At 41.1% G+C, this 18281-nt stretch overlaps 1 protein-coding gene across 1 annotated transcript in view; it reads right to left on the reverse strand.

Moving 5' to 3' along the window:
* Window positions 1-18281, reverse strand: part of ADAMTS6 (ADAM metallopeptidase with thrombospondin type 1 motif 6) — a 316147-nt gene that overhangs the window by 160920 nt on the left and 136946 nt on the right. The window contains exon 10 of the mRNA XM_074952624.1: window positions 14577-14723. Within this exon, the coding sequence (XP_074808725.1) occupies window positions 14577-14723 (147 nt within the window). The remainder of the gene's footprint in view (window positions 1-14576; window positions 14724-18281) is intronic.

The following is an 18281-nucleotide window of genomic DNA, read 5'->3' on the forward strand; positions in this document are numbered from 1 at the left end:
GGAGGGAACCGGTTGTTAAGATTTTGGCAGCTCATCACTGCTTGGAACCACTTAAATGCTACTTTCTGTATTTAATAAAATCACTTTTTACTTATGAATTAACCCATAGTATGTATTAATACCGGGGGGGGGGGAGTGGCAAACAGCTGTGCATATCTCTCTATCAGTGTTATAGAGGGTGAACAATTTTTGAGTTTACCCTGTATAAGCTTTACACAGGGTAAAACAGATTTATTTGGGGTTTGGACCCAACTGGGAGTTGGGCATCTGAGTGTTAGACAGGAACACTTCTTAAGTTGCTTTCAATTAAGCCTGCAGCTTTGGGGCACATGATTCAGGCCTTGGGTGCTGGAGTCTCAAGCTGGCTGGGAAAGCAGGGGCAGAAGTAATCTTGGCACATCAGTTGGCAGTTCCCTAGGGGGTTTCTGTGATCCTACCCATCATAATATCATCCTGAAACTCAAGATCCTGAGGAAGGTGATGACTCTTTACAAGAGCCGGACTGGATGACAATTTCCCCATTGATATGGAGACAGTGAAATAGGTGGAATAGACTTTTGGGGTCTTCTGATCTCTCAGGACTAAGGTGATGGCCTATATGTTTAGGAGATGGTTTAGGTTAGGGTCTCCTGAGCACCTTGTCGGTTGGCCAATGTGTCAAAGGCAATAGAATGAAGCAGTTGCCAAAAGATCTCACATTGAACTCACTTGCATATCTCTGTGTCCAGGACTCATTGATAGGATGCTGCTTGGGCTCAGGTCTCAAAGAGTTTCTCCTGCCTTCCCCTCATTCTGGTCCTCTGCACTCAGACCCCTGCTTCTCAGGCTGACTGTTTAAAGTTTGAAGGGATTCCTGATGTTTGTTACTTCTTCTTTGCTAGTGAAAGGGACTAATCCAGTTACGTCTGCCTTCCTATTGAACTAGTTTTTTTCCCTAGGTGATACAGTCCTAGTCTCTCTGGATCTGCTCCTGTTGCAATCCTAGGGGCCATCTGGGCCTCCCTTGGGATAGACTTTTGTTTTCTGCTGTGGCTAAGGACTGTTGGTTCTTCTCCAATTCTTCCCTGAAAAGAAATCTCCCTGTGAAAGGCAGAATTGCTAGTCTGGAGGAAAGATTCACTGCCCACTCTTCTAGCAACAGGGCTCTCCTGACTGAGATGATGAGGCAGCCATAGTTCCAGAAGTCAATCAGATGGTGTTATACATCACGCCACAAGCGCAAGTAGCTGAGCCCAAAACTGGGAGTCTCAGTCAATTCAAACTCCTCATTTTTGGCCTCTGGAGAACTGCCATGCTACCATAGCTACCCCACTTCCATTTTTGAGGTACATGCTGCATAAACTGAAGTTAATACCAGGCCTAGGATCACAGAGGATATTTCCAGTGGTGCTTCACTTTGCCAGTCAGAGATCCTTGAAAGTTGCTCCTCTTTCCTTAGGAATCATTGTCCTCTTTGGTACTCCTGATATGGCAGCATCCACCCTTAACTTTTTAGTGAGTCTCTGCATTTGACTTTCTAACAGGACAGGAAATAAAAGTTACTTATGGGTACAGTAACTAGATTTCTTTGAGATGTGTTGTCCATATGCATATTACACTTATGGGGTACATGTGCCTCACATGCCTGAGACTGGAGTTTTTTGGAAAGCAATGTCCATTATGGTTGCGTGTGCACACTTAGTGTCCTCATGCTCAATACCAAGGACATAAAGAATGGAGTGGGCAAATGCCACCCCGTTTCTTCTCTACCATGGAATCTGAAGGATATAGGACTCTGAAGCATAGGAGAAGCAGGATGGGTAGTGGAATGATGGAATATGTATACGTATAACAGATCTTGAAGAACACCAGTTACTGTACAGGCAAGTAACTTTTCTCCTTCAAGAGTTACCCATATATATATTGCATTTATGGTGACTTGCAAGCAGTGGAGCAATTCAGTGGAAGTGAGAGCTCAGAATCTAGGAGAACAGAGATTGGAGTATTGGCTTTCCAAAAATAGCATCTGATTCAGAAGACTTGATGATAGAATAGTGTTTTGTGAAGGTGTATGCAGATTTCTGCTGACGCCAAAGAAAAGTCTTGTCCAATTTGCCAAGTAGATTTGTCTCATAAAATCTTTTCTACTATATAATAATATATTTTGTACAGATATGGAATGAGATTTTTCTAGGTCTGAAATCCATCCAGTAGGTAGGCCATGAGATGGAGAGCTGCATCAGCAGGTCTGGAACAAGAGATAACTTCTTTGGCTGACAGATTCAGAGATTCAGCACATTTGGTTTTAGGGAACCAAAACTGTTTTGGCCATGCTGGTGCAATTAATATAGTTTTGGCTGAGTCCGGTCTGATTTTCTGCAAGACCCTTGGGATCAACTGAATTGGCAGGTATGCATACATTAGGGTCCTTGACCACAAAATCAGAAAGGCATCTGAGAGGAAGCCTGGGCTGAAACCCATGCTTGAACAGAAGGCCTGAAATTTCTTATTGTGTATTGCAAACAGGTCCACCTGAAGATGATCTTTGTCTGAGAAGATGTCATGAAAGATCAAGTCCTTGATCTCTCATTCATGATTTGAGATGTGTCTGCTCAGTTTGTCCACCAAGCTGTTCTGAAGAACAGCTTAGTGCATAGCTGTGAGGAAGATTCAGTGTCAAATACACCAATTTCATAGCCTGACTGCCTCTGGACACAATGGGGAAAATCTTACCCCTCCTTGTTTGTTTCTATAAAATATGATTGAATTGTCAGTCATTATTCAGATGGATTGATCTTCAATGTGAGGAAAGAATGTCTCATAAGCTCTGAACACCGGTCTGAGATTCAGCAAGTTTATATGTATTTGTGCTTCCCACAGAGTCCAGAGGCTTTGATCCATATGTTCCATATGGAATCCCCCTCCCAACAGTAAAGCATCCACTCGTCCTTGATGGCAATGGTACTCCTTTGCACACATTCCTGGGCTACTTCCACCATTTCAGGGAGGATAGAACCAGTGGAGGCACACACAGAGACATATCCAAATGACTTCTAGTGGGAACATAAACCAACCTTACAAAGCCCTGCTTGCAGCAGTAGTGTGGCATTTGTCATGATGCATGATTCAAAGATGCATGAAGCCATGTCTCCAAGAAGACCAAAACACGTCCTCTCTGTGGAGTTTGGGTTTGACTCTATGTGAGATATTAAGGAAGACATATGCTCAAACCTGTCTTAAGATAGTTATCCTGAGGGATCTAAGTATAGCTCAAGAATCCTTCAGGGTATGAAGGACACTGTCCACTTTGAAACTTAACAATTCTGACCCTTAAAATGACAAGTCCTCCACAGTGGACTGAACCTCCATGAAAAACAAGACCTCTGAAGCAATGAGACTCCCTCATTACTATGGCCTGGCCATTGATCTTGAGGTGGCATGTGCCACATCAATTCAGCTTGCAGATTGGTTCCGGCTATCAAGTGACCCTCAGTGACGAGTGAAGAAACTTCTTCTGTAACGTCTGGTGGTAGCTTGTCTGAAAATGCCATTATCTTTTTGTAATTCAAATTGTATCTGGGCAAAAAAATGTATCTGGGCAACAGGGTCTGATAATTCATCATTCTAAATTGCAAACTAGGTAACAAGAATTATTTTTACCAAGCACTTTGGTTCCTGTTCTCTTGGTATTGCCTTATTTCATTGCCTCTCTCATGCCTCACTCTAACCACCATGTACCCAGGCAAAGGATATGAATTCAACCTCCGTGGAAGGTACAAGGTATTTTTATCTGCTTTCCAGAACATAGGGGCTGCTGTAGCAGGAGTCTGCCACAGGATTCATGCAGAATCCATTACAGCCTCCTTAAATGGGAAGGGTATTCTCCCAGCAGCAGAGGACTGAAGAATATCACTTTATGTGTGGAATCCTGCACCTCCTGAGGCATATGAATCTGATATTCCCTTGAGTAGATCCTGAAACCCTTGAGAATCATCCAGCTGTGATATGCTAGGCAAGGCTACTGCCTCATCTGGATAAAACAAGGAAATAACCAAAGGGCCCAATACGTCTGCTTAATGACCTGGATTCTTTTCACTTAGTTCCTCAGGCTGAGCAGATAGATGAAAGATTACTGCACAGAGCAGGCTGAGTAGCAAAAACAGAGGAAAATCTCTTGAGAGTGGGAGATCTCCCAGTGTGACTTGTGGTCTCCACAGTTTCCAATACAGTCAGACAGGTATGTTGAGATAAATTCCAGGTGGCCATGAAGTAAAACATCATGATCCATGTCCAGAATAATGGACTCCATAGGTTCTATCAGAGGAGGAGTCTCTAGAGTCCCTGCGTGATCCATACAAGACAGGAAGAGACACTCTTGGAGAGTACGACAGTCCCTCATACTACCTGCAGATGCTGATGAAAAAGAGCAATCTCTGTCTAGTAGTGGAGCAGAGGTAACAGGTGTAAAGGATTGAGCCTAGAGGTACTTGCTACCATAGAGAAAGATGGATCTGGTGTCAAGCTATCCTGCAGTGGATCAAGAGCATGACTACCAACTTCAGGGCACAAAGCCCAAATCAGCGGTGAGTTCCATACTTAGATTTCACCAACAAATTATAGAGTGTAAATTCCTCATATACTATAATAGCCTTAACATGGAGCCACACAGTCCCCTTGGGTACTCTGATCTGTCTTGCCACCCACGTAAGCTTACCTTTGTGACAGATGGTCCCTTTCACCAAGTATCACAGCAATATTCAGGTTACTCCCAGTCCCAAAGACCCAGTCACTTACCCCAGGTCAACTGCACTTTTAGATATCATACCAAAGACAACGCTTGCAGCCAATCCTATAATAAACTATATAAAGATTTATTATATAGGAAAAGGAAACAGAGTTATTTACAAGGTTAAAGCTGGTAAACACATACACAAATGAGTTACAGTCTTAAGTTTCCAAAGTAACAGAAGCTTCTATAATAAGCAGGCTCTATATGTCTTTTAGGACAAAGCCAAGCTAAGCACAGGGGATCTTTTGCTTATGCCTAGTAATCCTTGTACTGCAGAGTCCAAGCAGCAAAAAGATACAGTTTCTCCTTGTTAGGGGTTTTTATTCCCTTCCCCACTTCTACTTTGAGCTGCAAACTCAGCTGATGGGAGGAATTCACTTGCAAGATGCATCTTCATTGGGTGGGAGGAGGTTAAACAACAAAATCTTTTGTCCTCTAATGTTTCACTATAGTACATCTGGTGTTGATGGACCTTTCTTCTCGGTCAAGAGAGAAAACATTCTGTTGCAGATCAGCATTTTAAACTAGCTAATGTCTCTCTGCTGTCTGGTGATTTACACAGTTACAGAGGCTTACAAGGCAAATACTCAAATATTATCTTATAATATGGGATACAGATGTTATAAGTGAGATGAATGCATGCAATTTACAAGCATTCCATAAAGTCTAAAATACTAAACCCATTTGTATAATTCTAATACTTATTTTAACAATACTAATGAGCCAGACTGATTTCAGCTGTATATTTGTCAGTATTCAACTGAGGCTTGGGGACCTTGGCCTGAGCTGGCACCTGGTCTGCAGCATCACACCTGGTATCGCAGGTGCTAGAGCTGAAGAAAGCAATGTGGACTCTGGCTCTTGCAATACCCTCGTACCGGGCATGCTTTAGTACTGTGTGATGTGTGGTTGTGGTTTATTTGAAAACTGTGTTGGAACTGCAGGCTGTCACTTTGGTTTGTAAGGAGTTTCCTGGTCCTGCTTGCAGGATAGTCAGGAGAGTGTGTGATCAGAGTCAGTCAGCAGACAGCCAGTCTAGAGTTGGGCAGGCTGAGTAGTGCCTCTCTGTTTTAGCGAGCAGTCTGCTTTGTCTCTCTCCGTTTTGGGGTCTTTTGTGTTATCATTTTGAATTAAAGTAGTTTTACATTGTAACCTTCCAGGAAGAGTATTTTTTTTTATCTAACTTCTCTGTGTGTATACCATGAAAATAACAACAGTGGGACAAACAGCAGAGCCAAGGTGAAAAGAGTGGAGTTTGCAGTGCCGACATAACCAGTAGTGGAGCAACAGTCAGAGTTGATACTGAAAGAGCCATACTGCACTTTGATGGTGTCAAGAGTGAAGCTGAAGAGACAACATGAGATGCTGCTGCTGCTGGAGCCATCATCTTTGCATACCAGTTCAGCATCCAAGCCTCAGTACCAAGACCTCATCAAGTTTCAGCAGTAGCTATATTGAGATGCAAAGTCTCTTTGCCTCTCTAATAGTCCAGGGAAGGCATTCTCTTTGTTGAGGAAATCTTAGTTAGGGATACACCTCCCTAATACAAGCTCTGAATTTTCTTTACCGAAAGTTTTTTATCAAACTTTCCTGAGCTTGGAGCTGAAGTCTCAGCTGACAAGGCTCAAAGGGAGGTAGATCACATGCTAAAATGAGTACTTCTGGAGATAGGCATGTTATGTACGGACACCCTATGGTCTGAAGACAGTCTCATAGATTTATCCATTTAAAACATTTGAAGATCAGCCTCTTCTAGTGTCTTCTTTGAAAAGGACTCACATACAGCACATTTCACAGAGCACAGTGATTCCCCCAAACAGAACAGACATCTTATGTTATCATCATTAATGGGGATAGCACCTTCACGTGAAGGGCTGTTCTAGAATCCAGGGGATTCAGGATTAGGTGTTTCTAAACCCCAGTACCCGAAAAGAAAAAATATAAAGGTTCTGAATGGAAGGTAACCTATCAAAAAATGGTTGTCAACGGGCAAAAAACTAACATATTGTACTAGAGTAGGTCTACATACATAGGAAAAACATTGCCAACCATTAATGAAAAATGGATAGTGAGTGTCTTTATCTCAGAGCCAGCAGCAGTGAGAAGGAACTGAGGGGGGTGTTGGCTAGTTCCACCCTTTATGCCCTTGGCTTGTGACACAAAGACACTGAGCATGCATGCACAGACACAACTGACACTGCTGGCCAAAAGACTCTGCTCTTGGGCATATGGGCACACGCAAACTATAAGTGGAATATGTATATGGACAGTCACTCGAAGGACAAGCTTTTAATGCCATACTAAAGGCTGTTTTCCTTTCTGGGGTGCCCTATTCATTGTCAATCTGTTCTCTGACACAGGGTTGATAGACAACACCTACTGCACCCTATAAGAGTCAGAGTCATAGATTTTAAGGTCTGATGGGGACCACCAGATCATCTAGTCTGATATCCTGTATATCACAGGCCACCAACATCACCCAGCACCCACACACTAAACCCAACAACCAAAATCAGACCAAAGTATTACAGCCCACAGGAGACTAGACTATTATGTGCCACAGGCAGAGAATAGGAGGGACCGATGTGCACCAATGCTTAAGGCCCCTGCAATGGAGGGAAATTATTAAGTGAGATATACCCAGATAATCCTGGCAAGTGACTTGCATCTACATGCTGCAGAAGGCGGCAAAAACAAAATACAAAAAAACAAACAACAACAACAAAAACCAAGGTCACTGACCAGGGACAAAATTCCTTCCTGAACCCACATATGGTGCTGATCTGTTAGACCCAGAGCATGTGAGTAAAAGCCAGGCAGCCAAGCACCTGAGAGAGAGAAGGTGCAGTGCTTCCTCAGAGCACTGGCCCACTGCATCCAGTGTCCCACCTCCAGCCGTGGCCATCTCTGACGCTTCAGAGGAAGGAGACCAAAAAGAAACACTCCAGAATACATGGGGTGGGGGAGGCGGGGGGGCGGGGAATATCTTCCTAAGCCCTGCAGGTGGCTGAGTGAAGGCTGAAGCATGAGGTTTTAGGAACTCAAGATATAAACTTGGAAGTGAGCCCCGGGGCTACTAAGCCTTACCCCCTCCCATCACAAGCAACCCTATCATATAATCACACTCATAATTTTGTCCAACTCACTCAAAACTAATTATTTGCCACTAGGACTCCTATTGGGAGGCTGTTCCAGAATCTCCTTCCTCTGGTGGTTAGAAACCTTCTTCTAATTTTCATCCTGAATTTGTTCATGGCCAGTTTATACCCATTTGTTCTTGTGCCAACATTGTCCTTTAGCTCCTCATTTCTCTGGTTTTACCCTCTTTATGCATCTATAGAGAGCAGTCTTCTTTTTGCTAGCTAACCAAGCCAATCTCTAACAGTGTCCTCTCATAAGATAGGCCATCCATTCCCCTGATCATCCTATTAGCTCTTCTCTGTTCCTGTTCCAGTTTGAATTAATCTTTCTTGAACATGAATGACCAGAACTGTACATAGTATTCCAGATGAGGTCTTACCTCCAGATGAGGTTGACTTGTACAATAGCATTAATATTTGTCTATCTCTACTGGAAATGCCTCACTTGATACATCCTAGAATTGCAATAGCCTTTTTTGCAGCCACATCAGATAGGCTCATAGTCATCCTGTGACCAATCCACACACCCAGGTCTCTCTCCTCTTCTGTCACTTCCAACTGATGATCCCGCAGCTTGTAGCAGAATTTCTTATTATTAGACCCTAATTGCATGACCTTTCACTTTGTACTATTGAATTTCATCCCTTTTCTGTCACTTTAGTCTTCAAGGTGATCCAGATCTTCCTGTATAATATTCCAATCCTCCTCTGTATTGACAATGCCCCCCAACTTTGTATCACTAGCAAATTTCGTTAGCATACTCTTACTTTTTGTGCCAATCCCATTAATAAAAATATTGAATAAGATTGATCCCAAGACCAATCCTTGAGGAACTCCACTAATAGCCTTCCTCCAGTCCAATTGTTCACCATTCAGCATAACCCGTTGTCTTCAAATGCTTTACTGAAGTCCGAGTATATTAGATCTATTTCACTTCCCTTATCCAAAAAATCAGTTATTTTCTCAAAGATGGAAAGATTTATCAGTTATTTTCTCAAAGATTAGTCTGGCATGATCTATATATGGGCAAACCCAATTGCATTATATCAACTTTACAATTTGAAGGCCAGAAGAGGGAGTTCAGGAAAGATTATTATTATTACAACAATCTTTTCTGAATCCTCTCTTCTGGCCTTCAATCAACCCCCAGCCTCTCCAAGCTCATTATCAGAAGCAAACTTCCAACAGACCAGGACACACCAACTCAAAGTGGCACCAGACCCTGTCAGAACAACCAACAGAAAACCTGCAGACATATCTCCAATGCTACAATGATCAATAACCCCCACAACACACTTTTCAAGATCCATGAGTCCTACACATGCCTATCACAACATGTGGTGTACTTCATTCAGTGCACTAAATGTTATCATTCAACTTGGGTGGAATCTTGCTGAGCAGTGTCTAGTTGAGCTGACATCTTCCAAGTGGTATTCAGTGGCTAGTGCCTGGCAATTTCCCCTCTGCAATGAAGGGAGCTGTGCTTGTCCTTTTGTCTCATTCTTTGTGCAAAAGGCACAGTGCAAAACTCTATGATCTGGACTGTAGTTTCTGGAAGGAACAGTGGGGACCGAGGCCTGGAGGAACAAGAGGAGGAAGCTGAAGACAAGGCCCCACCCCTAGTGGCAATGGACAGGCTTCTGTTCCATAGTGCTTCCGCCTGAGGAGGGAAGGGACCACAGGCATCCTAACTGGGTTTGCTCAATTCTTTCCTTTCCTTTGTTCACTCCTTTCTACTCTTGGGGGAACCCAAAAGTGACATGGTTCTTTGTCCCCAGTTTCCTTTCTGCTCCTGAGAGAAGCTAGGTGCTCTCATCTTTCTAAGCTTGGTGAGGCACTGTAGGCACTGCCCCTCTAGCTACAGTCTGGCAGCTTTCAGGGATCAGTTTGCTGGACTCTAAAGGAGCTGACAGAGGAGCTGGAGCAGCTTTTCTTCTCTGGATGCAGTGTTCTGCAAGTCAGGAACAGTTTGGGAGCCAATTATCTGGGCTGCTGCTGTTTGACTAGTCCCTGTACTTCCTGGTTCCTGTTCTCGGATGGAGTATGAATACTCCAGTGGATAAGCCTCTGCTGTTAAGGCTGCTCCTGCCTCATGGAGAAGGGTGGGGGAAGGGAGCAGGAGGGAGGGAAGAAACAAGGGCCCTTGTCAGACTGAAGCCATGTTTCATGCAAGAGGTGCTTGCACCAGCATGTTCCTTACCATTCCACTGACAATCACTTTTTTTCAAAAGGCATGAAAAATTGGGATCTATAGTACTCATAGACTGGAGAAAAACAAATGAACCACTAATCTTCAAGAAAAGAAAGAAGACTGATCCTAGTCAATACTGTCCCATAATTCTAGGGTCTATTCCCAGTAAAATAATGGAACAAATATTATGAGGAAAAATCAGGAAGCATTTAGAGGATATTGGAACCATGAGCAACGATCATCAAGAAAATACAATGAACAGCTCTTGCCAGAAAACCTAATTAGTTTTTAAGATAGAAAGATGAAGGGAAAGTGGTGTATATATAATATATTTGGATCTTAGTAAATTATTTAATACGTCTCACAATCAAATAATTAATATAATTTACCTTGGAAAAAGAACACTAACATGGACTAGAAACATATGGAAATATCAAAAAGAAAGGGTTATGCACTAGGGGAGCTGATGTGTTTAGTAGCTACTTTGCTGATCTATGATAGTTCTGGTATCATTTAATATGTCTTTTAATGGTCTAAAAAGTGCTTATGATATTAATGAAATTCACAGATGGTATAATCTGGCAGGAGTTACAAACACAAGTGACAATAGAGAATTAATGCAAAGAAACCAAAAGAGATTAGCAATATGAGATCTGATTCACCATAGTGATCATCCAGTTTAATGTCAGTATAATTGATTTTAATTCCATTCCACTGGCATAAAACTGAAGTATGTATTGGTGAATTAAGTCCATGGAGTGAAAAAGAGTGAAGGAGGTGCTAGTAGTCAGAGAGTTTGCAATATGATACAGTAATAAGTTAAAAAGACCACTGCTTCATTGGGCTGCATACACAGAGGCATTATGTCATGAGACAAGGAAGCAGATTCATAGATTTTAAGGCCACAAGAGACCATAATTACCATCTCTTCTGATCTCCTGCATAACACAGGCCATAAAATTTCACATAGTGGTTCTTATATCAAGCCCATAACTAAGAGACGGACCCCACCATGTTTTTGGAATGACAACGTGTCTAATACTGTGTTCATTTGTCAACAACTCATTTCCAGAATGATATGGATCAACTGGATCTCAGGAAGAGTGCAACAAAAAGTCTAAGATAACATTACATGTAGTAGAATGAATATAGTAAAAGTAAGCAAACAAAAGGCCCTACAAAACAAACACCCAAGACTTTAATTTAGCCTGAATATCACAAAAGAGCTTCCAGAGAGTGAGATCTGTTAGGCTGTGGAACAGCATCCCAAATGAAGAAGTGGACTATTACTTGGCACAGTTAAACTTAGATGCCACAACACAATAGAAATGTACTATAGGGTGTACAGTCTTGAACTGATTGACAGGGACTTGAACAAATTGGTTGGTCTGGTGGGTCTTTTATATTTTTAACTTCTGTGAATCCATGATATATAGATCCAAGACAGTGTTCAATAAATTAATTTGTTTGTTGAATTGGAAAATTGAGTGTGTTCCCAGAAATCAAGATCACAAATATGTTTCTTCCCCGGCTGAGTAGTGCTAGTGCTGATGGCACTGAATTAGCTAAGCCACTGCTTGTCCCCTAAAAAAAGTCCTTGCCAAATATATATATTATCTCATAAGAACATAAGAACAGCCATACTGGGTCAGACCAATGGTCCATCTAGCCCAATATCTTGTCTTCCAACAGTGGCCAATGCCACGTGCTTCAGAGAGAATGAGCAGAACAGGTAATCACCAAGTGATCCATTTCCTGTTGCCCATTCCCAGCTTCTGGCAAACAGGCTAGTGACACTTCAGAGCATGGTTTTGCATCCCTGCCCATCCTGGCTAATAGCCATTCATGGACCTATGCTCCATGAACTTATCTAGTTCCTTTTTGAAACCCATTGTACATCCTCTGGCAAGAGGTCCACAGGTTGACTGTGTGTTGTGAGAAGAAATACTTCCTTTTGTTTGTTTTAAACCTGCTTCTTATTAATTTCATTTGGTGACCCCTAGTTCTTATGTTTGAGAAGGAGTGAGTAACACTTCCTTATTTACTTTCTACATACCAGTCATGATTTTATAGACCTCTATCATATCCCCCCCCCTTAGTTGTCTCTTTTCCACGTTGAAAAGTCCCAGTTTTATTAATCTCTCTTCACATGGAAGTTGTCCATATCCCTAACCATTTTTGTTGCCCCTTTCTGTAGCTTTTTCAATTCCAATATATCTTTTTTGAGATGTGGCAACCAGATCTGCATTTTTGACTACTGCTGCACATGTAGTGGGTGTTTTCAGAGAACTATCCACAATGACTTTAAGATCTCTTTCTTGAATGGTAACAGCTAATTTAGACCCCATCATTTTATACGTGTAGTTGGGATTATGTTTTCCAGTGTGCATTACTTTGCATTTATCAACACTGAATTTCATCTGCCATTTTGTTGCCCAGTCACCCAGTTTTATGAGATCCCTTTGTAACTCTTTGCAGTCTGCTTTGGACTTAATTATCTTGAGTAGTTTTGTATCATCCGCAAATTTTGCCACCTCACTGTTTACCCCTTTTTCCAAATTATTTATATGTTGAACAGTATTGGGCCCCGTACAGACCCCTGGCAGACACCGCTATTTACCTCTCTCCATTCTGAAAACTGACTATTTATTCCTACCCTTTGTTTCCTAACTTTTAACCAGTTCCTGATCATGAGAGGACCTTCCTTCTTATCCCATGACAGCTTTCTTTGCTTACGGGCCTTTGGGGAGGGACCTTGTCAAGGGCTTTCTGAAAATCTAAGTACATTATATCCAGTGGATCACCCTCGTCCACATGCTTGTTGAACCCCTCAAAGAATTCTAGTAGACTGGTGATGCATGATTTCCCTTTACAAAAACCATGTTGACTCTTTCCCCAACAAATCGTGTTCATCTATGTGTTTGATTACTCTGTTCTTTACTTTAGTTTCAACCAGTTTGCTGCTTCTGTCTTCTACACTGTAAACTGTTTGGCGGAGGACCCCTCTTCTATTTATATCATGTACAGTACTGAGCAAATTGTTAGCACTTAACATATATTAATAATTCTTTTAAAAAATAGAAGTAAAATCCTTATGTAGCCAAAAGGGCAAAATATAATTCTAGATAAAAATTATCAATACTATTGTAAAATTCTAATGCCTAAGGGTATGTCATCCTGTCTTATGAACCTACCTACTTTCACAAAATGTATCTAAGGACATTCCATAGAAGAAAACAAAAGGCATGGAGGATGAGGACAATCAAATTTGACAGATTATAGGCGTCGAGCCTCGACCCCCTCTTCAGGCTGCTTTGCACTGCTTAGGCCAGTCCCAGGATCAGTGGAGCAGAAAGGGAATTAAGAGCCACTCTTCTGCCCACATCCTTGTTTCCTGCAGTAGAAATACCCAGTTGTTGGAGGACCAATATATATAACCTTACACTTCCTGCTCCTGGCCCCCCATACATAGAATGTCTGAGCGGGTTTGGCCAGATTATCTTGTGCTCTAGGAATCACAGGGCAATGGAATGTCCCACTGGTGGCCACTTCCACTACTAACAGCCCTGGAGGGTGTTGTAAATTGCATTAGCCCTGGCCATCCTTGGGATTGAGGGATTGGAAAAGTTGCTTCTGCTCTCCCAACTCTTCGGTTTTGCACTAAGCGCATCTCAACCATACCTAAGGATCTGACCCATAGTGTAAGAGCTTGCAACTTTGATTTGTGTGGGTAGTTCTTATGCAAATAATCCAACTGAACTCAACTGATTTAAATAAATTCAGACAAAATGTAACAATGACAAGTTCCAGTTGAGTTGCATTTTCTGAAATAAATTATTCAACAGCCAGTTAGAGTGGCAGGGCCCAGAACTTCTCAGGATTCAGCCATAATTTTTTGTAATATTCATACAGGGGAACTGCAGAATAATTTCAAGACTCTTTTAAGAACTACTGTGTATCATTCAAAGAGATGGCCATTGATCTCACTAAGGTGGAATTTCTACCTCCTTCAGGTTTCAACCACTAGTTGTTTTTTGTTTGTTTGTTTTACTAGGAAAAACTTTGAAACTTGTTAGATACTCTGTTTTCCAAAACAATATAGTATTTTAATCAGACTATGGCCAGTACTCAGATAAACAAAACAGAAATCTAAGCCTGACATCACTACACATTTAACAAAACAACACTTATCAATAACGTTAAAAAAAAAAGCCCTCTCACCTCTATTCCCCATCCATAGTTAAATATGACCAGCAGACTATAAACAGAACAGTTCAAAAAGAGGGACGGGAAGGGGAAGCACTTTCCACAACACAAAGAAATTACCTATGATGTACAAGTTGGCAGTAATTCACCATATATTTACTCATTCTACAGAATGTGAATTAGTGTAAATCACTGTATCTCCACCAATTATTTATTCCAATGAGTATGAAATTTTGGAGCAATTCATTATCTCTCTCCAGAGATTACTTACTCTAAAAAGCTGGTGATGTAGTCCCGGCTACAGGCTGACCAGGAGAAGGGGTTGGTGTTTGCTGTAATGTGAGCTGCCATAAGTTTTGCTGCTTCATGACCTTTGGTCCCACAAGAATTTCCAATTCCATCATGGTTCATACCAAAACTGTCCAAAACAGAAGAAAAAAAAGTGTCCCATTATTTTCCTATGGTACCAGACAAAAATAGAGTTTGCAACTGAAAGGCCACGCTCAGTTAGTGTAGGAGGACTGAAACAAGATATGTATGATTAATTCAGACTAAACTCTGTACACTCAGAATACTATGCAATTTTGCTGTTTCATATAAAGATATCAAAGCATTTTACTACATTGTGTAAGTCTCACAATAGGCCTGTGAGATAAACAAAAGGTACTCATACTTCAGGCCTTATGTGGGAGTTTGGCCCAAGTAAGAACTACGGGTAAATACCTGCTCTTGCACTCAGATCAGTAAACACAGACACAGAGAGTCTGCGTGATACTGCCAAGGTCACATAGTGAGTCAATGACAATCCAGAATAGAACTTAGGCAGCCTAACTACTAAACAACCTGTGCTCCCTATATGCATCCATTTATACAGTGGTCTTGATCCTCTGCTGTTCTAAGTCTGCTTTGTGGTGGTCCTCAAATGCAGGGTCAGCAAAATGATTCATATATCACCCCCTTCTTAACATCCAACATAGTTCACATGGTCAGAGAAAAAGGGGTGTACCCAAGGATCCTTAGAGGTTGGAACAGCCCATTGGAACTGTAGGTGGCCAGCATAATGTAGAACAGCTAAATCATCACCAAACTAAAACTAAAAGCTAAATCCATAAGAACTCTTCTTTAACAGACTACTTAAGAGCAAATGTTTAACTTTATACATCAAGTTGACGTTTAAAATTAAATAACTACTACATTTTAGATATAACACGTTAGTGAAATATTCAGTTTGTCAGCAGTTTGATTGATATGACATAAATTAATCATAATAATTAAAGATAACATACAAAAAGGCACTCTAATTAATTGTATAATTTTTTAAAAAGCATCTCCCCTGTCCGTCTTTGGGGTAGCTGGAGTCAGTCTGCAGTATGGCAAATTTTCTTAAATATTCATCTATCACGAAGGAATTTCTCTTTTCCATGCAAATGTCATTCAAGATCATGGGCTTGTTATATTCCATTCTGGATCTCGTCACAAAAGATCGTGATATCTCATGAGCCATTCGAAATAGCAGATTTCATTACTCATGGGAAGAGACAGAAAGACAGTTAAGGAAAATGAAATATTCATAACTTTAAAATACAACCTTCCCATCCGTACTGTGAGAAAAAATTCAAAGCAAAATCAAAACACGTTAAACAAGTTATCCCTCAGACATGGTGCATTTATTCTGGCTTAGTTCTTAGTGGTAGCACTTTTTACATTTTTAGGCAAAAACAATGCACTTTTATTTTCACTCTTTTTTTTTAATGTAAGGCTAATCACAATCACTTCTCTCTGCTCTGCTCCTGAGTTATACAATCATTTAAGTATTGTGAAATGATGTAAATTAATTCATCACAGTGTACATAAATGTAATTTATGCATGCAGTCTGAAGATTTTTTGTAATACTGTAAATTATGGTTACTCACCTGTAACTGGAGTTCTTTGAGACGTACTCAAGTCTGTATAGTCACACCCATGGGATACACCGACTGAGCAGCTCTGATGGTGGAAACTTTTGATAATATTGCCTGTTGGCGCACTCTTGTACGCCCTCCTGCTCCTTCCCTCAGTGTTCCTGAATGTTCTGAGGGCAAGGTTATAAAAGGGGTATAGCACTCTGACCACCTTAGTTTCTTCTACCGCTTCCCAAAAGTCTGATACTCTAATTAGGACTTAGGAAAAGATGAAGGTACATGGGGAGCGTAAATATGCTCCACATTACATCTCTACACAGTTCTGTTAAGTGGAATGCATCTAAGCTATACCACTGATGTTGCCTTGGCCCTTGTGGAATGGGACCTAATCCCTTCAGGAATAGGAACAGATGCCAATAAGCAGCCATCCTCTATGCACAGTCTAGCCCATTTTGATGTTTGAGAAGCAATTGCTTGACCTCTTTTGTTATTATCATAAGATATGACAGGAGTAAATCTGGAGATTTTCCGAATTGTTTTGTCCTATTAAGATAATATACTAAAGCCCCCTTAGCATCTAAACTTTGTAACTTATTTTCATCTGCAGTTGCATGGGGTCTTAGAAACACTGGCAGGTTAATTGACTGATTAATGTAAAATTCAGTCACTACTTTAGGTAGGAACTCGGTAGGGCAATGTGGCACAACCTTATCTTTATGGAGTACAGTAAATGGCAGGTCAGTCATGAGGGCTCACAGGACACTCTTCTTGCTGATGTTGTAGCTATGATAAAAACTGTTTAAACTGAAAGATGAAATGAAGAACATTCTCCAATTGGCTAAAAGAGAGGCTTCATGAACTGCATAAGGACTGTGTTAAGGTCTCATGTCAGTGTAGGGCCCTTGAATGGTGGATAGATATTAATTAACCCTTTCATAAATCTTTCAACTGTCTCATGTGTGGATATAGATTTGTTTTCGATAAGTGAATGATACACTGATATAGCTGCTTAGCAAACCTTAATAAATGCTTAATTAATCATTTCCTAGAGCTAAGACAAACCTCCTGTACCCCTGTGAACTACATTGTAATAATCCTGATTGAATCCTATATCTCAAGCCATCAGGTGTAGGAAATATGAGTCCGTATGATAAAATTTTCCATTCTGCTGAGTCAACAAATGGAGTGAGACGGAGAGATTGGAAAACTCCTTTGGATAGCTGAAGGTGGTCCGGGAGCCACAGTTGCTTCAGCCTTGCCAGAACAACTATGATTACTTTGGCTCTGTCCTGTTTTATCTTCCTTATTACCCTCTGAATGAGAGGAAATGGAGGGAAAAAATATAGAACACCTCATACACAATTTATCCTGAATGTGTCAGATGGTGTGATGCTATATGATTGAAATATGACCATGTATGTCATTGATATTGCCATTGTTAGACAATTGCAACAAATCTTGTACAAAGTATGTTATGTAAGGTACCAATGGAAAAGTTACGATTTGCTAAATAAGATTATCCTGTTTATATGCATGTATCATCTTTGTATCTGAAGTTATGAATATTGGCTATATATCTATATCTCAGATTGGTTTGTGCCTGGGGTAACACCGACAAGCTAGTTTACATCCAGTCTAGCCAGCCCATTGTGAATGGACTATTCAAGTTTAATGATCCATTAAGGATACTTCACTCTAACAATCAGCCATAGAAGAAACTCATTCTGCCCAGATATCCATTCCTGCAAACGCCTCAGCCTCCAAGGGGCCAATGGCTACCCCCTGTGAGTCATCAGGCCTTGTAAGGACATGTAATATGCTCATGTGACACTGGACTCCATCTTGTGCCAGTAACTCTCCACTGGACTGTGAGCTTTGTTTGAAACAGAAAATTTACAGGCACATGGCTCAGGGTATAAAATCCCCCTGGGACAATTCCATTTTGCCTCTTTACTGCTCTGATTCTCTGGACTGTGGATTTACAACGAAAAGGAGCATACTGACCTATGGACCGATAATCCCTCAATCTTTTGGAAGTTACCAGAGAAACTTCACAAGCCAGCAGTCTATAACA

Source organism: Natator depressus, chromosome 5, assembly GCF_965152275.1.
Source record: "Natator depressus isolate rNatDep1 chromosome 5, rNatDep2.hap1, whole genome shotgun sequence".
Lineage (NCBI taxonomy): Eukaryota > Metazoa > Chordata > Testudines > Cheloniidae > Natator > Natator depressus.